This window comes from Falco punctatus, assembly GCF_963210335.1.
Source record: "Falco punctatus genome assembly, chromosome: 10".
NCBI classification, from domain to species: Eukaryota; Metazoa; Chordata; class Aves; order Falconiformes; family Falconidae; genus Falco; species Falco punctatus.
The window spans coordinates 1,834,684-1,858,413 of NC_137590.1; the positions used below are offsets into that span (position 1 = coordinate 1,834,684).

Genomic DNA, 23,730 nt, shown 5'->3' on the forward strand with positions numbered 1-23,730 from the left:
TGGGTGACAAGTGGCAGCAGGCGCAGTCTGGAATACAGGATATTCTACTTAAAAAATAGAAAAATCGTTTTTGCCGTGCGGGTGGTGAAGCAGGCTGCCCAGAGCGGTGCCGGTGTTCCCATCCTCGGGGATACCCCGAGCCCAGCAGGCTGCGCTGGGCCCGGCCCGGGCCTGCCCTGCCCATGGCGGACACAGCGCTGTGGCGCCCCGCGAGCGCCCAGCCCCCGCCGAGCACACCGCCCCGGGGCGCCCGGGTCCCGCCGCCGGCCCTCGCACCGGCAGTGGCGCCCCGCGGCCCCGCAGGGCACCGAGCCGGGCAGGGCCCGCGGCACGGCCAGCCCCGCGCTCCGCTCCGCGCAGGCGCGGCCGGGGAACGACAACTCCCGGCAGGCGGCGGGGCGGCGCAGGCGCGGGCGGCGCGGCGGGGGAGGGGAGCGCTGATGCAAGAGGCGAGCGCGGCGGTCGTGGGCAACGGCTGGCCGCGTCCCTGAGCGCCCGCCGCTCCGCCCGTCTCCTGCACCGCGCCGCGTCCGGCCGCAGCCATGTCGGGCGATGAGGTGAGACCCGGCGGCCGCCACCCTCCGGGGGGCCGCGTCCGAGGCCTGTGCTGCGGCCGGGGCTGCCGCCATGTGAGCGTCTGGGCCTGAGGCCTGCGGCGGGCGGCGAGCGCGGCCTCCGCCCCGGGCCGCAGCCGGCGCCTCGCTGCTGGGGCGGGCGGCGCGGCGTGGCTCCCGCCGCCCCGGTCCCGCTCGCCGCCGTCCCGGAGCCGCCGGTGCGGCGGGCGGAGGCCGGTCTAAGGGCCGGGAGCTTCCCCGGCCTCCGAGCGCCGCCGGGGCCCACCGGGCCGGTGTGCGGCCTGGCTCCCGGTACCGTGGGCAGGCAGCGGCCCCCGTGCTGCCACCGCCCGCTCCGCCGAGGAAGGGCCGGCCGAGGGGCAGGTCTCCCCGCCGCCCCCCCTCCACCGCCATTCGAGCTTCTCCGGCGGTGCGAAGGGTTCAGCCGCTGCCCGAGCCCGAGCGGCAGGCTTCCCGCAGCCGGCGGCGGCTGCTTAGGCACACTTTCCGGAAAGTACATACGTCTGTCTCTGAGACATTTTTGAAGTGTTATAGGTGTGTGGCGTCTTTACTAACCTCATTGCAGCTGTTCTCGCGGGGAGAAGGAAAGCTTTACACGTAGGAGGCTATATGCACCCTGATGCATGACTGCATCGCCTGTGGGAAACTGCCCTGGCTGAGTCCGTGAGGTGGCTGCTTTTGGTCTTGTATCTTTTTTCTGCTGATGTTTAAAATACCAGTGTGGCTTGTTTCCTTCTGAGCAAAGTGATCAATCTGGCCTTGGAGACAGGCAAGTCATAATTTGGCCTATGTAATAAAGGAGAGCCAGTATAATTACTAACTATTTTAATGGAGGCTGAGACTGACTTATTTAGCTGCTTTAACATCTTAGAATGAATGTACTGCATTTTTATGCCTAATTGTGCCCTTGGAACTGCAGTTCTAATGTCTAGGTTTTACTCTGGTTCCAGAAATTTGGACGTGGGAATCCTTGTATTAGATGCTTTCTGTCCCAGGTGATCGTAAGACCATAGAGCGTTCATCTGGATTTTCCTGGTTCAGGTTTAGCTGAAGTGTCAGTAAAATTGTTGGTTTTTTTTTTGCCTAATGTGTTTTTGGGTTTTTTTTCTGACATTGAGGCAGATACCAGGAATATCTAATTCAGTAAAGTTACACCTCTGCTTTATGTAGCAGACTGACTGAGAATTAAAATGGTAGCAGATATCACAACTAAACTGTTAACTAAACTGTTGCTGTTAGATCTTCTGGCTAGTGTGTCTGTGAGAGTGGGTGAGTGTGCATGCCTGCCAGAATTTCTGTATATCTGGTTGTTAGGAGCCAAGTAGTTCGTTACTGACGTTAAGTTGGTGAAACTTTTTAAAGCCAGTGATCCTGTAAGGTTGAGGGGAGTGAAGACGCGTGAAGACAAATGTGCACTTTAAACTGGTGTAGATGTTGGAAAACTTTGTTTTCTGGTATTGGACTGTAGCTTCAATTTTTTAGGGCTGTATACAAAACAAAATGCCTCGGTAGAAACATCTATTGTCCAAGTGCTGCCCAGAAGCGTGGCACGGCAGAGACAACACAGGCCCTATTTGCAAGAAGCAGCAGTCTCTTAACATCTATTCGGTTTATTTAAAATCCTACTATAGATATCAAATCCTACTAGATACCCAAAAGTTATTCCGGCCCTGTAGTTTTATGAAGCTCCAGGAAGTAATAATAGAGGATGCTATATTTTGAGCTGCCTGAGGGTTTAGGTGCAGATTGGTCTTAATAATTTTGCACTCTATCAGAGGCTTCAGTTTAGTGTAGTATAAGGATATCTGAACTAACTTTTATCAGTGCAGAGTTGCTATCTGCTTTGTAGACATGCCTGCATTTAGTCAAGCTAATGAAATGGGATTTATTTGCGACTTCTATTTGAATCCCCAGCATTTGTCACTGTCACAGCACTTTAATGCTGGCTTCTGTCTGGAGAATTGCGTTTGGACTACGAAGCATTGATGCTTTCTGGTTTTTTTTCCCCTCTGTTCTTTCGCTTGCTAATTTTCTGTAAGTTGGGATTTTGACTGGCTAGGCATTTGAAATAAGGAGTAGGTATATGGAACTGGATGTGAGAAGGAACTGTGTGGCCTACAGAAGAGGAAACCCCATAAGGGAATTTGGCTCTGAGAGCAGAAACAGAATGGAAATCTATAACTGTTTCTACACAGGGAAGGCATGGGATTTGGTATATTTGGGCTGGGGCCTCTAATCTCTTCTGTAGAGGGTCTGCAACTTTGTACAGTTTTTCAGTGCTTAAATGGTATCATAATGCTTTGACTAATCAAATGTGCTGAATACAGAAAAGGAACAAAAACTGAAACACCTCGCTCAGAAAGTCAAAACACAGAATAGCCTAGTTATGAGGCTGGTCAGTTTACATCATGACTTGTTGAAGCATGTGTGACCTTGACTACTTAGTTTTCATTGAAGCCCTTAATGAAAAAAAATATTTCAGGCATAGATCTTCTGAGGTTGTGGAACTCTTCCATTAGTTTCCTGAGAGCACTTAGCATGTTATGACTAGGTCTTAGGTTTGCAAAAGCTTGGTTTGACTGGACTGGATGGAGCCGACCTTCAGAGCAGTGCTGTGTTCCAGGCCAGCTACATAGTTTTAATGCTGAAAAAACAATCTCCTGGATCCAGAAGTTGTCCTTGTGTGTTAACTTCAGTTTAATGTGGTGCTACTGAAGACACGTTCTGTCTCTGGTAGACACAAGATGTGCTTTATGGTGGTCCAGGATGAAAGATGTATTTTTCTTCACAAAGAGAAGAGTGCTTTGGAGTGGGTGAGCTGGTTCCTTCTTAGAAATTACTATGCCCCATCTAAGCATAACCTTGTGTTTGCTTAATCGTGTGAGAAGATACAAGACTCTTTAGAGTCTTGTGAAGCTTGTTCATTGAAGTGAGTCATGATTTTGAAAACGGTGTTCATGTGCTTGTTCCCAAAGCTGTGAACTCCTGCTAGTGCAGGCAGCTTTCCTGCTGTTTCACCAGACTGTAGAAGTTACAAGAGGAAGCCAGCAGATAGCGTAACAGGTGCATATTCTTTGATTACTGTGCATTACAAGAGCATGATTCATACATGTGTCTAAGCATTAGAGCAAAGCCCTCTAGGAGAACTTTTTTGAAAATATAGTGCATTGTGTACAACTAAAGACACGCTTCAGCAGTTTGGAAGCTGCAAGCTTAAGTGTCCCGTATATGTGGACACTTTGGGATACTCTGCTGCGAACACCCATATGTGGAGTTCACTGCCTTCAATAGAGCCTTTATGAAGCATAAGTTCCAGAAAAATGGAAGAATATCACATGAATATTGTGTGTAGGAGAATGAGAAGTGTGAGGAAAAGGTTGCGTTGTGGAGAGAGGGAAACTGCCAAACTTGCAGGGTGTAACAAATCAAGAAGTTGGAGAAGTGCTGCTTTGATGAAGTGTTATTTTCATAAGGGAGTTTCAGATGGTGAATTTTAACTATCTGTGAGAACACTCTTCAATCACTGCATGAGAAAAACTGGAGAGTCTCATTGGCGTTTAAAATTTTGATGTATTAGATATATACTACTGTGTGAAAATACGGCCAGATGGATGTAACAAAACTGACCAGAAGCTATGATGTCAAACTTGCATCTTAAGTGAAAAAAGTACAAAGCATTCCTGTGTTGGAAAACTGAAGAGCTTGTGTGTTAAATATCTCAGATCTGCAGATGATGAATAGGTTAAAAATTAGTCTTGGGGTAGTGCCTTCTTCAGTCAGATCAGGTGAATTAAGCTTCTTTGTTGGTTAAAAAAGTAATTAACAGCTTTTTACCACTTGGTCTCTGAGGTTCAGTTTCCCACCTGCTGGGGAAAAGGATGAGACCTGTGCTACTTCATAGTGTTGAGAGCTGATACAGATCTTGCTGTATCACCAGCCCCCTTCTAGGTTTTTCCCTAGTCCAGAGCATTCTTGTCAAGAGTGCTGGTAAATCTTGCCTTTTAATAAATTTGGAAATTAATGTGTCTTGGACATGGAAGTACAAAGTGTAGCTGATACGTGGTATAAGCTGTATGGTATAGGTGTGCTTAATTTTTTTCTTCTGTTGCTGAGTGGTTCAGTGATAGTTTCACATGGTCTTACTTCAGAACTTGAGTCCATAATGTCAGTAAAATGGAGAAGCAGCTGGTAGCTAGTCTAAGATTCACAGCTTTAATGTATTTTCAGCTAATAAATAGTTGGCAGGAAGCTTGGACTATTATAGGCCAAGTAGCAGAAGCTAAGTGTCAAGCAATATTCTCTTGTAATTGGTCACATGGGTTTTTCCTTGGGACAAGATCCGTGTTTAAAGAAGCCTGTGTTATCACTGTTTTGAGTCAGCTAATTTGTATTACATTGTTACAGATCTAGAAAAATCCCTAACTGAGATTGAAACAGAGGAACAGTTTGGGTAACTGAGGGAATGTTGAGAGAAGCTTGAAGGTGTTACAAATATTAAATGTTAGGTGATTATTATGCTGCTAAGGAACTCTTGGCTTTTACAGATGATTTTCGATCCCACTATGAGCAAGAAGAAGAAGAAGAAAAAGAAGCCCTTTATGTTGGATGAGGAAGGGGGAGATACACAAGCGGAAGAGACTCAACAATCAGAAACAAAAGAAGTTGAACCAGAGCCAACAGAAGACAAAGATGTTGAAGCAGATGAAGAAGACAGCAGGAAGAAAGGTAAAGTGAATCAGCAGATAGGCTCTTAAAAGTAGTCCTTCTGTATCTTGAAACTACAAGCCCCGTTTCAAGAATTTCGCATCGCAGTGTATAATGCTGTGGCCCTAGTCTGTTTAGAGGCTTGTGACTAATACTCTACTTACTTGACGGGCATATTTGCCTCCTGCTTGAAATCACATTCACAAACATCCAGCAAGCTACCGGTGGCTTATGTAATTCCACTTTCCTGACTCAGAGTCTTTTGTGTGAGGCAGTGAAAAGAGAATCCCTAAAATAGTTAGCAAGAACTTTTAAATCTTCACATGCAGTTATTGCAGTAATTCCACAGCTATGGCTGTTTTTCATTCGAACAATTAAACAATAGTGTGAATAACAGAAGTATGTTTAAAAGGTTTTCTAGTTTTTGGACAGCTGTGAATGTGAGAACTGGAGTGTTCTTCAGAATCTTTCAGGAAATAAGCTTGTGATTGTGTATATAACCTTGCTTTTTAAATTGAGGCCAGTGTCATTTCAAGATGACCTGATTTGGGAATGCTGTTAACTTAAATCAGTTTTTTTTGACTGCTATAAATTGGCTGCTGCAGTAGACCAGAGAAACTACACCTTTGTCCTACAGTTTTAGTTTTTTTCAAGCATCTCTACTGTAATGACAAAAGTAGCTAGTTTCTCTTGCACAGCAGAAAGAAAGATTAAGCACTTAAAAAAATGATAAAATGCATTTAGAAGATGCAGAAACTGTAAAATGGTACTGCAGTATTTGGAGGTAGGAGGGGAATGACCTCCTTAAAACCTGAAGGATATCTGTAGGGGCTACAGATCGTTGATTATGTCTTACTGTAATGTTTTGAAGATTTGGATGTAAATTAGAAACCTTAATGTCTAAACTGTTTCTACAGTTATGCTTCTTTTGGCAATCCTTTGTTTTTTAGATGCAACAGATGACCTGGATGACTTAAACTTCTTCAATCAAAAAAAAAAGAAGAAAAAACCAAAAAAGATATTCGATATAGATGAAGCAGAAGAAGGTGTAAAGGTTTGTTTACGTAACTAGGCTATCTTGCTATGGCTGAAAATTTTTTTGCTTTCATTTTCTTGGGATTGGCAGCACAGGAGTTGTTTTGAGTCTGTCATTGTGTCTTTGTGCAGATAATAATGAAAGTTATGTTTCTCTGTGTCTTTCATACATAGTAGGTTCTGCTGAACATTTGCTCCTGCAGGGCTTTTTGCCCAGAAGTGAAAAAATCGTAACAGATTTGCACAATGAGCAAGTAATTCTGCAGTCTGTAGTAAGGGTTGACTAGCATCAAGACCAATTGTCTTTTGGGGTGAAACAACTAAATGGATGTCAGAAGTCATGCACAGAGTAGTCCTCAAAAGGCCAGCCCTTCAAATAAAGAAATCTTGTTTTACTCTGGTATTTTCTTTAGAAATGATTGGCTACTGTTCTGTGTTCCAGAAGGTGTGTGCGGTATTCCTACTGTTCTCAAGTTTTATACCAAGTTGTGGTTTTGTATCACGTCAGCGTAGCTGGCAAGATCAGAGACCTAGAGGACTGAGAAATAAATTATGTGTAAAACATCATCTTTAGATTTTGCCTTTTGGGGAAGAAAATGTCCTTCTGATCTGCTGCAGATAGGTGGAATACTTGATCTGTGTTCTCTGCATGTGCAGGATTGTGATAGTTTGGACTAGCTGCAGGTAGCATGGCTTTTCCCTTACCTTATGGCCTGGCATGGGGAGTGTTTTGTTCCCTTATGCTGTAAAGTGGGTGAGGCCTTTAAGTCAATATAGTGTGACCTTGTTCTTGACAAGCCAGAAGTTAGACCAGAAGATAAAAATCTAGCCCTGCTTCATGGTAGTAGTGCAGTGCGCTCTCTTCAGTGTACTTTAGTTCCGTTCTTATCTGTTATGTTTCAAGACTGTGGTATATATCATCTAGTATTACTAGTACGAGTAATATATATACTATATATACTAGTATTCATCTAGTATAGTGTGCTACAAGTATTATTTCTCATGCTGTGCAATGGAGATTTGTGTTCAATACTGTAAACTATAGTCTTTTTTATTTCTTTTCAGGACTTGAAAATTGAAGGAGATGTGCCAGAGGCAGTAGAACCTGAAGATGACCTTGATATCATGCTGGGCAATAAAAAGAAGAAAAAGAAGAATGTGAAGTTTCCAGATGAAGATGAGATAATGGAGAAGGATGAAGGTAAAACTATAACCTAGCTCAGTGAGGTGTTGAAAGTGAAATGTTGTAGGTGAATAAGTTCTGTTCAGGTGCCTTTTTTGTTTCAAAATTGATGTTGTTACCTTTACCACTAATTATTTATCAGAAAAATGTTCTAAAAAAGCACTGTATAAATTTTCCGTAAGTGCTGATACCCTTGTAGGCAGGCAAGCAGAGACTTGTGTCCGCATTGGAACCTTCTTCGATGTACTTTTAGAAATGGTGTAAGCATGAGGTTAAATAATGTTTCTTTTCTTCTTAATGAATCCAAAACAACTTTCTTTGCAGCTTTTGAGGATGAAGACAGCAAAAAAGACGATGGGATTTCTTTTAGCCTTCAGTCAGGACCTGCGTGGGCAGGCTCAGAAAGGGACTACACATATGATGAGGTACTGTTCAAAATACTTTAAAAATATTTTCCATATTGACATGCACCAGTAAAGCAGGGCCTTATGCTCCTGTGTCCTGTTTCCAACTTAAAATTAAGACTTGTAGTCAGAAGCTCATGAACAGAAAAATAACAAAGCGCATCTTCTATCACAGTTAATTTTCATATAGGGCAATATTAGTGATAGTTAAAAGACCTCTGCAAATAGGCTGAGGTGCTTGTAGATGATGAAGTAAACCCTTGGGGAAACAGCTTTTATATTTTGCATTTATCAGAATGATTTTTTTAAGGGTGTGTTCAAAAACGTATGGGGAAATGCTAAAGGGCAAAGACAATCTACAATTCACTGTGAACGGTATTTGAAGGTTTTTTAGAATTGATGTACTTTATTTGAGAAATGCAAGATATGTTGATGTGAATTCTTGTTTTTTGTAGCTGCTCAATAGAGTATTTAACATCATGCGGGAAAAAAACCCAGATATGGTAGCTGGAGAAAAACGAAAATTTGTCATGAAGCCTCCGCAGGTTGTAAGAGTAGGGACCAAGAAAACATCTTTTGTCAACTTTACAGATATCTGCAAATTGTAAGTTTCCTCTTTAGATTTCCCAGGAATAGCAGATGAATGTGCTTACCTGTGCTGTTAGCTGTTGTGTTGAATGCATGTTTCTGGCAAAGGGCTATAGCAAACCAGAAGTAAACTGAAAGCTGTTTCAGTCATACTGCTCACTTCCTCTACATTTCTCTGAGAAGGTATTTATGAAGATGATTCATTGAGATAATTCCTTATTTTATACTTAAATTATGAAAATGATAGGCTTGCTATGTCGCCTTCATGGACTGAAACTAAACTATTGTTTTTGTGAGTTCACTGGCTTCTGTCAAGTCTGTAGCTTGGTCACCAGTGTGATTTATTTGCAGGTCTTGGGTAGGGAAAGTTCTTTCTAATTTGAACTGACTAGAAATACTATTCTCTTGGTAAATGATGTGGAGTTCAGTAATTTTTTTCCCACTGTTTTCTGCAGTGCTTTCTATGTCTTGATTATTTCTTGTCAGGGCAGTTCTTTGTGAGTGATTCTGGGAATGTATATCTGATTTGTTTCAAAAGTGTGCCAGAAAACAGTTATGATGAAATCATGCTGAGGATCTGGGTAGTATACTAAAGTGAATTTTTAATGGTCACTAGTAACACTTTTCTCAGGAAATGGCAGAGGGATGGGAGAGTAAGAATGGAAAATCTCAATAAACAACTTATTTTTAATAGTTACTGTAATTGTGAGTTTGGGGGGGGCAGATGTGGTGCAGGGTTTTTTTGTGGACTGCTCAGCTTTCTGGTGTCCTCAGTCGTTGTCTGTGCTCTTTGGTGCAGATACTATGGCACTGCCCCCTTTTAAACGTGGTAATTTAAGATCATTTTAGCTTGCCAGTCCTGTATAAATATACTGGGGGAAGGTTAAACATATCCTTACTTTATTTTTAGATTACATCGTCAGCCAAAACATCTTCTGGCATTTTTGTTGGCAGAATTGGGTACAAGGTAAGGCTATTGGGCTATGTATATGCTTATGCATGTAGGACGCAACGCCAACGTAGTTGACGTTATCTGACAAAAAGTAGAACTCTTGGGTTTAGATCTGTGTGTATGTGCGCAAACATCAGCCTTTTCTTCCCTGGACTTAGATGCTGTGCTGGGTGGTTGGAGAGATACCATCTTAGGGAAGAGGTACAGAGGCAAACTATAACTCCCAGAGAACAGTCTGGATAAGGATTTCAGTTCCCTATTTGGGACCTTTCTCAAAGATGCTCTGATAGCGCAGCCATTTGTCGCAGTTGGTGAGGGTGGCTCTGTGGCTCATATCAGCCTAAGGCAGATGATGAATAGCTAGGGAAGAGAGAATGCCTCTGTGCCTAATGGCAGGTCTTGTGGGCCTGTAGCTAGTTATTCTGTCTAATGCTGCAGTTAAACCCACCTGTCAGCATGAAAAACAGTGTTGATTTCATATGCCTTTTATTGAAGATCTCGTGCTGTGGTAGTGTACTACTTGTTGTCTGTTCATTTCTCTGTTCTAGACTGCAGTGTTGTTATATGTAGGCAGAGAATCAAGGGGCCTAATTGCAATGTTTGTGCAACAGATGCCCGTTTGATTGGGCTTTGGAGTCCCTTCAGCTCCAGACAGCTTAAACAAGAACTTGGAAATCATGATGTGAAAAAACATTCAACATGCTACATTAGAATGGCTAGATCATATTACTCATTGCATCTTACTAGGGAGTTGTTTGGTCACTTCTATGAGATAAGCAGGTGTCAATTCTCAATTCTGTAAAGTTCTTCTGACTGGGAAGCTTAACTGTGAGGCTGATCTCTGCTGGAGTTTGCTTTTACTGCAGTGAGGGCTATACTTGGGCAAATCTTCCTATAGTTTTTTTAAGTGGCTTCAGAATTTTGTATTTTTATCCACAAAGTAATGCTGGCTTACTCCTGAAGCATGCATCGTTATCTTGCTTCATGTTCCTGAGTAGTTTTAATGCTTGACGTCTTTTGCAAACCAAATAATAATTTTTTTCTTTTAAATTAGTGGCTCAATAGATGGTAACAACCAACTTGTAATCAAAGGAAGATTCCAGCAAAAACAGATAGAAAATGTCTTGAGAAGATATATCAGTAAGTATAACTGCCTTTGCGCTCCAGATTTCTCTCAGGCCCCTTTTGATGACCAGTGACCCATGTATGGCCCATATGTATGTGCATGCTGTGGAGAGTCTGCTAAGACGCTACAACTTTGCTGCAGCTTTATAATGAAATAATGCAAGTAACAGGTGGTTCTGCCGCGTTTATAATAAGCACAGAGGTCGTACTCTGTCCTGCACTAAAACATACCAAGGAAAACAGAGCGTTTGAGAATTGCTTGTTTTCATCTGACTTTCATTTCTTGGCTTTGAGGGCTATAGAAAATAACAGTAATTGTTAATTTTAGTCTTTTGTACACATAAACGCATATGGTGTGTGTGTCACTGCTGGTCAAAGCACTCTGAGATTATATGTAACAAAAAAGTCCTGCTTTAGTGCTGTGCTGTACAATGACATAGGGGAATGCTGTTTCAGCAGAGGAAGTTGCGGAACACCAGCGGGAAGTCTTAACTGGTTGTTGCTGTGCTTAAAATGGCAGTGTCGGTGCATAATGTACCATGTGAAACCTAGTCTTTATGAACCTGGGAACTAGGAGGAATTGTTAGGTTGCCTCAGCCTCTGTGTTTTTCTTAGTAAGCCACTTCTAAGTCAGTAGATGCATTTGAGCACCCTTTCAAGACAACTGTTAAATTAAGGCTGAAGAAGTGGTGACTTGTCCACTGATCATGCGTTATCTTTTAACTGCAACTTAATTCCTTTTCTGCAGAGGAGTATGTCACCTGTCATACATGTCGGTCACCAGACACAATCCTACAGAAGGACACCAGATTATATTTCTTGCAGTGTGAGACCTGCCACTCTCGCTGCTCCGTCGCCAGCATCAAAACTGGTTTCCAGGCTGTCACAGGCAAGAGAGCACAGCTCCGTGCCAAAGCTAACTAGTTTGCTAATCAACACTGGATTTTGCAAAGTGTTCTGGGGAGATATGACTGGACAGGTTTACAGTTGGAGTGGATTTACCATTGTATTAAAACAAGATTGTAAAACTACAAGAAATTTGGCTTTTGATTGATTGGTCTGTGAAATCCTTGCAAGATGCAGATCCTCAAGCTGTTCACATACATTTGCTCATTGAATATATTTTACCAACTGTAAGGAACGTGATGGGAAAGGAGGTGCTTTTTAATCCATTCAGACTTCTGTAAAACACAAGATAAATTAAAGATACTGTAACAGTGAGTGTCTTCGATTTTGGATTTTTCCTTCAGTTTCCTCTTTAGACAGCTCATGGGAATGGTTGATGTGGTGTTGTGCTGATTATGACACTGAACTATGTCCAAGACCCAGAATAAAGTTCAAGATAATGGTTGTTTTGCTTTTACATTACAAGCTTACTTTTAGTTAGGCTGTCATTAAACAGAGAAACCAGTCACAGAAAGACAGGGGGGATGATATATCAACATGAGACCTGCTCATGCTTTTATAGCCACATTTGTATGGGAATGCACTTTGCACAGAAAGTGACATCAGGACATTTTGATACTGCTTAATTTGGCAGAATGTAGCTGAGATAGATCAGACAGCATATTGATGCTGAATCTTAACATAGAATTGATAAACTGTATTGTAAGTTTTCATAGTGTCATAGTACTAAATTTTGCAATTTCTAATAGAGAAATGTTTATATTTCTTAAGTCCTGCACTCTTCATCACTTTAAAAATAACTAAATGCAGAAAAAAAGGATATAGTAACATCATTATATGATGGCTGCAATACATGTCTTTACATAAATCTTGAATTTACAGAAGATACTGCCAAGTAGTTTTGAGTTCCAAATTAACACATTATGCTTCTTGATCATAGCGTGCACTTCTGTCCACTAGCAGTCAGTATCAGTAATCTCTGGGGGGCATGCATAGTGCTGTCCTAACTAGTGTTTCTAGTGCTGTAGAAATTTTGTTACAGCTGCCAAGTACAAAGATGCAAACGGAGAGTGAAGTCCCTGTTGAGTACTGTAAGGGGGGACAATTTTCATTTAATGCCAAAATGGCATAGGGTCAGGATAAGATGCAGTAGCTCAGGACCCCAGGCACCCATCCCTGCAGGTAAGCAGAGTAGCCACCTCCTCAGGGAAACGGTGGTCATTCTGAATGCAGTTCATCAAATACAAGAAACTGAAGGGTTTCTACCAAGTTTTAATCTTTGTATGTATGTTAATACAGAACACAGCCTTGCTGGGAAGTCACTTGCTATTTGAAAACCTGACAGCACTGTAAGGCAAAAATCAAGGTTTTATGGTTGGTTTCTTAAAAGCATTTTGAATTTCAAGTGAGCTATAACAAATGTTGGATGTGTCTTTAAGTGAATAAAGCCAGGATCAGTGCCTCTTGTAACATTGTTGTATTCTTGGTTTTTTCTCTAGCAAATAGGCGTTCTGTTGGAGGTAAAACTTTCTGGAGAAGTGCTTGTTGTCTTTTTGTTTCAGTGGCTTGCTGTTGGGACACTGAAGTAGCTAAACAATGATACTTTCTATTTTTAAATGCTTGCTTTGTCCTGGGTCACATACCTTTAACGTACTTAAAATACAGTATGGCCTTGAATTGGTGCTGTTGTTACAGTGTATTAAATACAAAGTTTTACTTCAGCATATTTGGGTCAAAAAGGCCAAATTAATAAAGGAATAAATGATTGTTTGAATCAATCACCTGTGAGCTCTCCTAGCTCACAGGTGAGCTTTATATTTCATAGATGTATTCTGGGTCTGTACGTGAAATCCTGAAGGCATTGGTTTTGATGATTAGTATTTGAGTGAAACATCTTGAGCTGTACTCTTGGCTGTGGAACAACCTCATTGATGCATGAAGTCTTCTGTGTCTACAAGCAGATACTGCTTGATTCTTATTTAAAAAAAACCAGACACCTTCCAGTGTACATTCAAAAAGGAGTATGGTTACTACAAGTGTATGAACACAAATGCCTCTTGCTGCTGGTAAGATTGATGTAAGTTTGAAGTGCAGTTGTGTTCAGAGGCAAAAAAATTTTTGTACTTAAGCTGAATCTAAGTAAGCAGCTTAAGGATGGCGTTTGTAACAGACTGCGGTGGTAGCTTGGCCTTGGGTCTGTGTGCAGGCATGTGTTTGGAGGCAGACAGAACTCTTTCTCCATGCTTTTTTCTCTGAGCTGAACGTTGGCTGCATAGTGCCGGTTGAGATGTGGGAGCCAGTTTTTTTTAGGTACTGGAAGACTGCAGAGCGGCTCGGGATCCCTGTTTGAGTGGGCTGGGGAGGAGCCTGGGAGGTGACAAAAAGCACAGTGATGCAGCTGCGTTGCTCCTCTCCGAGGCTCCTGCCATGCCTGGACTTCTCATACACCTTATCTCAGTAATCTAAGCTGTTGCAGATCTGTTGCTTTCCGGCAGTAAAGATGCAATACATCTTTCAGCCCAGAGCGTGCAAATGAAAATCTCCCGAGACTTGTCACTGGAGGTCCTGGGGGAGCTTTACAGAAGAAGCCGTGTTGCGGTCAGTCCACTTGGAATTTACCGATACCCTTGTAAGAAGAATAGTCTCTTTATAACCCACTTTTGCCAGGAAAGTGCTTTCATTTCTGTTGCCTAGCGAGGGGTGGAACTCAAAGGGTTAGGTGACCTTGCACGGGTCACCAAAGTAACCAGCAACATGAAAACAGATCTAGTTCCCTGGTCAGTGCAGATGCAGTGGGATCAGCTGCCTTCGGGGTGGGGTGGTTGTGTTGTGCTGAAATAACCGGTTACTATTACGAAAATAAGCGAGCTCAAACTTCACAGAAGCTTCTAGCCAAGGCAAGGATTGAATCAAAGCAATGATATTTTTATAACCAGAAACGGTATAAAGGAGGAGAAGTGTGTATTACAAGTTCCTACTGAGAGTGGGGGATGTCTGGTTAGTGCTGTGCATGGTCGTAGTGCATTGTGTCCTCCAGACGGGTACACCACATCCCGAGGTCCCTGGCTTGTGTCAGCTGTGGGCCTGCAAACTTGGTCACCTAAGATTGTAAGCGAGGAGAAGAAAAAGCACATTTTCAAAGCTGCTGCTGAAAACGGGACAAGGTTTGTAACAATTTGCATGGGATGTTCTGCTGCAGTCAGGTGGAAGTGCGTATGATGGTATTTAGTGGAGGAGGTACAGAAATAGAAACAGCAGGAAAGCTCTGAAAGTCAAGCGAATGTGAAGTTGAGTGTGGTGCTGACAGCTAAGATTCATTAGAACTTCTCTGTTAATATTTTAAATAATGTTTCTCCAGCTATCTCTTCTGCCCCTCTGCTCAGTTTTTTCCTAGAGTTTTATTCCAGATTACCAGACTAACAGAAGAGTATTCAAGCAAGTGAGATGCCAAGCTTTGGAAAGAGTTGAAGGCAGATACTTAGCAGAAAACCAGAGCTGCACAAGAATTGCCAGTTCTGCTTCAGCCTGTATGGGCAACAAACTGCAAAGCCACACCGGCTTCCAGAATAATTGCTTGGGTTTCTATTTTCAAGTTGGTTTTGCCATAGTAAAGGTTAGTCCTACATTGCCTGAGTAGCAGAATGTCATTTTCTGTAGCTTTCCATTTGACAAGTGGTTGCCCTCACAATACGTGGGTTTGAACCCTGGCTGCTCCAGTGCAAGCTCTTCCCTGAGCATCCTGTTCCTGGCCCCTGCCGGAGACAGGACATCAGGCTGGATGTGCTGAGCTGTGACCCCGGGTGGTAAGTCTGGGTTGACTTATCCTGCTTCTGAACTGTCTTGTTGACTGGTGGTTTTTTTCAACCACTAACCTCACTCTTCCCCAGAAACATGAAGGACTCAAATGATGGGAAAACAGGCAGTTTGGTGTCCCTGGAGGGAAACAGCCAGAAACGCTGAGGTTAGTGGTGGTGGTTGGGGTACCAGGACAAGCCTGTCCTGATGAAAGCCTCTCCTGGTCTTCTTCAGCAGTGCAAAGGGGACCTGCAGCTCGGCTCTGCAGGTGTTGGATTCCCTCAGTGTTCGTGGGGATCGGCCAGGGGTAGGTTGGACCTACATGGCTCTGCCTCGTGTTCTGCTTTCTGCGTGTATAGGGCATTTTGGCAGTTAGCCCAAGTCATGGATATGACTTCTTGCTATTACGGTTCTGAAGAATCTGACTTTTGGTGTTGGTTTGGCAGTGTCGGCACTGTTCATCTCAGCTGTGGTGGGGCCAGCGGTGCTGGCGTCCCCGCAAGGGCAGCACTGCCCCGATCCCCACGCTCCTGTGCCAGCCAGCGCTGAGCCCCGCAGCCTGCGGGACGCTCCCGGTGCTGCAGGGAAGGAAGAGAAATGTGTGTGGTGGCCTTGTTGGGAGAACTGTGTCACCCGTGCAGGTATGTGACAGGTAAGCGGCGAGGCTGGAGCAAGGGCGTGTTGCTCAATCAACCACTTGTTTTTGGGACAGGAGGGGAAACATCAGATGAAAGACCAGCCACTGTGTGCCCCAGGGATGGAGCTGCTGCCTGGCAGGAGATGCTGCCCAGCCTGGGCTTCCCACTGGCATGGCGGGCACGGCCCCGGGAGCTGCCTCCCCTTGCCAGGGCGCTGAGCTTTGCCCCCTGCCAGGGGCGCCCAGGCCACGGCGCTGGGTACCAGCTGCTGGGTACCAGCCGCTGGGCTGCCCCGGCGTCAGGTGAGCAGATCGCTGTGGTGGGGTTTAAGGCCAGGCTCGTTAGCAATAGATGGAGGGCAAATGACTACAAGTAAAAGTGATATGAATTACATTTTTACTTCACCGTAACCCCTGGATACCTTTCAAGTTGCTGTGCTGCGTTTTTCCTAGGATGCCCTGCATGTCCAAGCTGTGAGGACGGGAAGACTTCCTGATGACACCTGTCTGCTGGGTGGCACTTCGGGCTGTAGGTATCCTGGAGGGCTGAGTGCCTGTGCTGTTACTTCTCTTAATTTCTTCCTGCTTTTTTTTTTTCCTTTCCTTCTAGTTTAAATCCACCTTCCCACATTGCTCTTAATGCATCTTTGTTTCTCCTTTTATCTCTAGTGTTTCTTGAACTTTAAGCTTTTGAATGCAAATGCCGTCCCAGGAGGCTGTATCAGCCAGAAGTGCTCTGGGTGCGTGAGAATGATTTCTGATTCCTCTTCATACCCAATATCCAGGTGTATGTAAATTACTTTAGAAGAGCTTTTAGGTACAAAGAATAGTTCATTATGGTATGTTTAAGATTACTCTTCTTTTGCCCCTGTTCCTCCTGCTGGCTGCCTGCTGCCTGCCGAGCCTCCCTTCCTTTCACATGAAGCTCTTTGACTGAAATTCACTTTTATTTTTGAATTTACTGAAATATTATATTAGATGCTGATATACAAACAAGTTACTAATTGCTTGTGTTTACAGCATGCGCACGCACTCTCTCCCTCAGTGACACAGGATGAATAGCCAGCTCTGGTGGCACTTGCCCATCGCTGCTTTGGCCTCTGGCATTGTGGCGCTGCCGCACTCCGGCTGCTCCTGCAGCTCTGCGGACCCGTGGCCGGGGCTGGACCTGCCTGTGAGGGTGAGTCTGCTGTGCTGCCGGGCTCCCGCAGCGTGATGGGGCAGGATGCTGCATCCCTAGGCCCCGCAGCCAGGCTGGTCTTCGAGCAGTTTAAATGGATATATGTAAAGTGTCACCACCCTGTTGCACCCACAGCAGTTTTATTGAAGGAGATGTGCAGATTAAATTTGCTAAAGCCTCCCAGGTCTCAGGTGCGGTCCGAATGCAGGTGGGTTTCACCTGGGCATCAAGGGGCTGCTTACGCTGTGCTGGCTGTGGTCTGAAAGCGTCCCCGGCCGGCTGCTCGCGCCCACCCACAGCCAAGCGGGGCCGTCGCTGGCTGCCCGGCGCGGTGAATGCAGCTGCGGGGGCTGAGGAGGAGCCGCAGGAGCTGCCCGCCGGCGGGGCAGGAGGGGTGAAGAAGTGGTCGGTGAGCAGATGGGGCAGGCTGCAGTGTCAGTCCACGCTTCACCCCCAGTGATATCTGCTTGCAAATGGAGTAAAGGCAGCAGCAAGGAGGCTCATGTGCTGGGGGCCCGCATTCCCGCCCCTGCCTGTATCTCTCACCCTTATCCTTCCCTTTTCCCCCTCTTGCATCTTGTCTATCTCAGTCATGCTTTTTGTGGGTCGTCTCTGCAACTAGTTGGGGCGACTCCCTGGGGCTGTGAGTCCAGGGAAGGGGTGACAGCTGGGGTCTGTAGGAAATTGGGTTTGAGGAGCCCTCTCAAACCTGTCAGAGCAAATAATCCACCAGCTGGGAAGTCTGGGCAATGAGAGGGTGCTGAACTTGAGGATTTTCTTGCTAAATTGATACAGTGTGTCTGTTCTGAGGCTGCGTGGACACACGCCGTTGCGATGGGTCCGTGAGCAGTGCTGGTGCGTGGGGCTCAGTGCAGGCAGGAACGGCTGCTCCAGCCACTGCCGGGCGCGCACAGCGGGTCTGGAGGTGGCCGGCTCCTTTGGCATCGCGCTGTCCCTGGCCAAGGCTTGAGAGGCTTTTCCTGGCAGAGGATGGAAAGACTCCACCAGGAGCCCTTGGGGTTCTCAACCACATCTCCAAATGATTCCACAACTTTCTTGAGAAGAGTCAAAATATGGAATTAAATCTTCTGCGGATATTGGGAAGACAGTGCAGGAGGGATATGACAAGTCTCACAGAGGCAGTCACTAGCTTTTACAAATTTGCCAAAGAATGGGCCCTATTACAGCTGCAATAACTGAAGTATTTCCAAAGTGCTGCATGGATTTTAGCTGTGATGCTCATTAAAGTTAATAGGATTTATTAAAGCCTGGGGGGGCTTTTGTTGCATCTCCTGACTCAAACTGAATGCAAGATTACAGGCGTTTTGGCCCAACAGATTGTCTTTCCATGCCCAGAAGCACACTAAAAGGAGGATTTGGGACTGGGGTAACCCTGCTCTATTGCTCTAATGACTACCGAGGCACATGAAAAAGCAGAGCACCAAAAGTTCCTATACATCTGCTATTCCCATCCAGAGCAGCACACCAGTGTGTTGGCAACCTCATACATTTCATGTTTCCTTTGCAGAGGAGCAGGCAAGGCAGCGGGGATCGAGACCTTCGGTTTTGTTTCCAGCAAAGACCATGCTGCTGTTGCCTCCAAGTGCAGATGGGATGGCAACAAGCAGAGCAGCAAATGTGACAAGCCAGGTGAGGTCCAGGACACTTGGTAATGAGATCTTGTCTTTGTGGGTGGTGGGGAAAGCCTTTAACAAAAGCATTTTTTTTTTTTCAATTCACAAGATGGAGACTGTTTATGTTCAGATGAGTTGCTCGGTTTATGTTGGTCCTTTTTCTTCAGAATGTGCAGATGTTGCCCTGGGGGAAATGCTGGGGAGAATGGACTGACCCAGCCCTTGTCTTCCCACATCCCAGCAGGGCAGGGACAATTACAGGAAACGACTCTGGAGGGACTCTGGACCATGGAAAAGGAGGTTGGGTGCACATAGGGTGGGACCCCTTTATATTCATTCAAGAGCTAATGAGGTCTGACAGATTTGTGTCATGGATGTTTAAAATGCCTTGGAGAGGACCACACATCTTTCTGTTAAGCTGGACAAGCTCAGTAATAGGGCTTCTGCTCTTCACTGTGGTCTGCTCCCCTGTGACAGCAGTGTGTGGTTTGGGCTGGGATTGAGGATGAGGATGGATGGGCTGTGGTTAAAGCACTGCGTTGTGCTCTGAGCATGCAGCACCCCACACAGTAGCTCACGTGTGTGTTAGTGTTTGGAAAGGCTGGATGGGGAAGCTGGGGAACAGGAGCTCAGGTGCACGCTTAAATAGCACTGGTGGCTTTGCCTGCACTCTGCACGTTCACTATGAAATGGTGAGTGGTTTATGCTCTGTGCCCCTGCAGTGGGCATCTGCCCTTCCCCCTGCCCTCCCTCTCTGTCCCTGGGAAAGCAGTGCTCGGAGGGAGGGGGTGACACCTCCTCTCCTGGTGGACCCAGCAAAGTCAGCAGGAAACTTGGCAGCTGCTTTGTGGCCTTAAGGGGTGAGAGGGGCGGTGTGCAGCCCCTTGCCCACCCCACTGCTGTGCCCTCACCTCTTAATGCGCAGGTTTTCTGGATGGTCCCGTACAGAACTTTGTAAGCTCAAACCCCCAGAACTCACTTTGTTGAAGCCCCATCTACAGCCAAGAGCAAAGTTAATGACTGTACGGGGGCCTGTGTAAGAGCTCACAAAGTCCCTCACTCTCTCCCCCAAATAACCAAATCAAACCGGTTGTTTGCTAGGAGACCCGCAAATAACCAAATCAAACCATTGTTTGCTAGAGACCTTGACCGTGCTCTGGTGGCCTGAGGCTGATGAGCTGCATGGTCCAGCCCAGCCAGGCTGACGTGTGGCCGGTGAGGCAGGGGCTCGGGGTGGGACGGAGCCAGGGTGCACTCTGCCCTCTCCAAGGCACCGAGCCATGGCTGGTCTTGCAGCCCAGGCACCTGGCTCAACAGACCTAAGGGTGGGCTGATTTTGATAGCTAATCTTTTTGACTTGCTTTTTTTCTTCCCTCCCTCCCCTCCATCTTTCCTTCTCTTTCCCAGCTGCAGACGCCCAGCCATCAGTCTGACGGTGCTGCTCTCCTCACCTTGGAGTGAGCTGGTGACTGATGGCAGGATGGATGGACACAGCTCAGGTGCCACACGTGCCAGGGTTTGGATGATTACTCCAGTGAACACGTGCACAGCTGGCAACTTGGTATGAGCTTTGCTGGGGAAGGGGCTGGGGAGATGGCCAGAAGACATTGTGCCTAAGGAGCATCTATGAGCACCGGTGGCTTCTGCAAACTGGCACAGCAGCCTCATTTTTCCAGTCCGTTATACAGAGCTGGACCAGTGCAAAGTCCAGAGATTAAAAGGCCTGGATTTGTCCCCTGCTCTCCTGCATCAAATGAGTTTCGAGGCCTCCAGAGGAGAAGTCTTAGAACCCCAGAGATTTTGCTCAGCCTGCTGGGATATACCTTGTGTAAGGGAAAGCAAATCCCCTGGGCAGAGCTGAAGCTTAGAAAGGAAAAGAAGACTTACTTGTCTGAAATGGAGGAAAAAACGTGTGTGTGTGTGTACGTATGACAGAGAGAGAAGAGAGCAAAAGCAAATTAATTAATTTCTTTCTTTTATTATACAGGATTGTATGTACAAGGTTACCTTTCTCCCAAACATCAGCATCACAGTCATAGCAAAAACTGCAGCTCATCTCTCAAAGCCTAGAAAACAGCTCTACAACGGCTCAGTACAACACAAAGGGTAAATTGTACAGGAACCGGAAAAAGGTAGGGGAAAGCACGGTTATCCCTTTAATCCCTCATGAATTATTTGAAACTAAGAGATGCAAACAAAACATTGTGCTTCAAGAGCCATGCTTGCTCCAGGACGGCCCTTGGGGAGGGAAGTGTTGCCCCCAGGACCTGTTTTCCCCTTCACCCTTCAAGGACAGATGCTGTAGATGAGGTCTGGCTTTGAGTGCTCGAGCGCTCTGCTCGACCTGGGAGGCCGCGCATTGTGTGGGAGGGTTTGACCAAGGAGAAGGTGTGGACACCGTTCTGGAGTCAAAACACTGATGTGTGTGTGTGTGTGTGTGTGTGTTTTGGAGGGGAACAGGGAAGACGGGCAGGATGCATCTGATCTGAATAAAGTGCTGCATGAGTTTCAGTCCCATTTACCCCTGAACTCAGAAAAACTGGCTAAGCCCACAAAGGAGGAACAAACAGGAAGAGAAAGGCTGAGAGATCTCTTGGGTGTTGTGGCGTGAGGGAGTTCCCACAACGAGCCGCATGCTGGCTGCTGCAGCCCTCTGCTCACAGGATGTGGCACGGGCCAAAAGCAGCCTGAGTCTGGGTGGGTGGGGAGGTGCCTGCACGCCCACATGCATCGTGCTCGGGGTGTTCGCCATTACCAGTCTCGCTGTGCTCAGGCCAGTCGCCACGCTGCGCAGGCCTGTCGGACTGGTGATGGAGCAGAGCCTCGGCAGTCGGGAGCAGGAGCTGTGGCGCCACTCTCCTGGCACGCCAGGTCAGTGTGAAGAGCCAGCGAGGCTGGGGCAGGAGATGTGAGCACCCCTGGGGATGGGCTGATGCCTCTGGCACTGGGCTGGAGAAGTGGGTGGATCACATCCCTTCCAGGGAGTAGCTGGTCCAAGAAAAGGGTCTCATCCATACGTGCTTGCACCCCCTCCCTCTGCAGAGACTTGCTCAGCCTTTATGTAGTGATTTACCAGTGGAGAACAAGGAGACCAAGCCACTGAAGATGAAGTATGCTTTGTTTGTCCTGCTTGAGATCATTTGCTTTCCTGTGGGCAGCTTTCTTTCCCTTTCCCTCTCTTTAAGCAGCTGCACAGAGCACAGCACATGCACCAGCACCAACTCCTTTCCACCTGGAAGTGATGGCGTACCCACGGCAGCTCATGGGGCAAAAGAGACATGACAGGAGGTGACCATTCTGGGAGGACAACTCACCCCACACCCTCTTCCTCAACATGACCTTTAGCGTGAGAACACAAATTGTCCAAACTGAGACAGTACTTTTCCCCCAGTTAGCAAATGCTCTGGCTCTCACCCAGCATGGGGAAAACAAAAATAAAAGTCTTTATTGGGTTAGGCTTAGTTCTCCCTCCTCCCCTACAAAAAGCTCTATAACATCTCTGACTCATTTGGTGACACAACTGCTCTCCCGTTATCCAGTCAGTGATAGTTATGGACTGAGCAGGGTCTGGTTCCTGCCTCTGCCGGCTGCAGAGCTCTGAATCCATTGCACAGGGCAGTGGGGGTTCACTGGGATGATGAGTTTTCTTTGTCTTTGCTTTATAGATGGATGGAAGATGTCAGGCCGTGTTTCTCCTTTTGAATGCCAGGTAGAGATGACAGCAGCACTTCGATTCAGCTTGCCTTGCTCAGCGTGCCAGGACAGGGTTTAGCCTCGTGCTTTCCTCACACTGTTGCTCACTGCTGTTCTGAATGGGCTGCAAGGAGAGCGGAGAGAGGGGCGCATGGGGAAAAGGTAAATACTTTTCCTTGGACCTCAAAGATTTGTGATTTTGGTAAGGGAGTGAGGGGCTGATCAGTGACCCAGCTGAGCAGCCAGGTTCAGTGCTAGGAAAACACAGAGGATCAGCAGAAAAGACACCTTCTGAAGCAGCAGCTCCCCTGCCCCAGCATGCACGGAACCAAAGCTTTTGCTCAGAACCAGTCTCTAAAAAGCAGTGTGTGAGCTGTACCTGGTTACTGTAGTCTGGCATCCTCCACATCTGTGTAATGGCTGTTCTCCTGGAGGGAAAAGGGAACCAGAAACAGTAAATCACCACGTGTCCCTCCTGCCCTGCCTGGAACATTGTGACACCTCACATGTGGTGGCCAGCTGGTACCACGGCTGATGTGGACACCGGGAGCTGTTGCTGTGGTTTCTGGCAGACACAGTCCCAGGCAAACCCCAAAATTTCCTCTGGCTCCTTATTACGGAAGGGCTTTTCCAAACAGACCTGGGATGTGTGATTCCCTCTTGGATTTTGAAGTCTGGCTCCTGTTGAACCTCAAAGGGACTGGGATGAAATGAAATCCCACCTTCCCTTGTGTAAAGTCAGGTGTCTGATCTGGGCTACACCAGAGTCAGCACCTCCAGTGGGCATGTCCCCTGGAAGGTCTTGAGCCTGTGGCACGAGTTGCCATGTTACACTGGATGTGTAATTTCTGCATGGGCAGGTTAAGTCCATGCTCAGCACTTTCATCAAGTTTACCGTGTGTGCTTGCACAGCTCATGCCTTGTAGCACTGACAGAAGTTAATCTGGGACTTGGTCCACACCAGGGAACAGGCATTCCTGCATAACTGGAACTGCCCAAGGATGCTAAGGTGCAGTCGGTCTGCAGTGGCAAATCGTGCGTGATGTAATGACTCTGCTGTTGAACATGGAAACTGGTCCCAGTTTGCAGCAGAACTCATCATCCAGAATGGTAAAAGCCATAATATTCATCACTCCAAAGGCCACAATGATAGTGCTGGTGTGCTGAACCACTCCCCAAGCAACAGTGGTTTTGAAAGCACAGCATGGGAAGGTCCCCCTCCTAGAGCCATCCTGCAATGCAGCATCATTAAAAGAATTAGGTGCTCAGGGTAGTATTTTATTTCCTGCACAGGCCAAATCTTGCAACGACTAGTTTAG

At 46.2% G+C, this 23,730-nt stretch overlaps 2 protein-coding genes across 5 annotated transcripts in view; one reads left to right on the forward strand and one right to left on the reverse strand.

Annotated features, from left to right (window-relative positions):
- The first annotated feature begins 392 nt into the window (after positions 1–392).
- On the forward strand, positions 393–11,787 carry EIF2S2 (eukaryotic translation initiation factor 2 subunit beta). Its single transcript, XM_080405685.1, has 9 exons — positions 393–557; positions 5,120–5,300; positions 6,230–6,333; positions 7,380–7,515; positions 7,822–7,922; positions 8,357–8,505; positions 9,400–9,456; positions 10,496–10,581; positions 11,315–11,787. The coding sequence occupies exons 1-9, from the start codon at positions 543–545 to the stop codon at positions 11,488–11,490; spliced, it is 1,005 nt and encodes a 334-aa protein (XP_080261811.1). The 5' UTR covers positions 393–542; the 3' UTR covers positions 11,491–11,787.
- An 8,889-nt stretch (positions 11,788–20,676) lies between these two features.
- The window catches only part of RALY (RALY heterogeneous nuclear ribonucleoprotein), a 157,965-nt gene continuing 154,911 nt past the window's right edge, over positions 20,677–23,730 (reverse strand). For all 4 annotated transcript variants that reach the window (XM_080405691.1, XM_080405690.1, XM_080405692.1 and 1 more), the window contains exons 9-10: positions 22,791–22,839; positions 20,677–22,535 (exon numbers count right to left, since the gene is read on the reverse strand). In XM_080405691.1, coding sequence (XP_080261817.1) covers positions 22,795–22,839 — 45 coding nt within the window. In that variant the 3' untranslated portion in view covers positions 20,677–22,535; positions 22,791–22,794. The remainder of the gene's footprint in view (positions 22,536–22,790; positions 22,840–23,730) is intronic.

Bases quoted from the DNA above. Each gene is read 5' to 3' on its own strand.
- EIF2S2 (XM_080405685.1), top strand. The intron at 6,334-7,379 runs GTTTGTTTACGT...ATTTCTTTTCAG, and splicing joins AAGCAGAAGAAGGTGTAAAG to GACTTGAAAATTGAAGGAGA. The intron at 7,923-8,356 runs GTACTGTTCAAA...TGTTTTTTGTAG, and splicing joins GGGACTACACATATGATGAG to CTGCTCAATAGAGTATTTAA.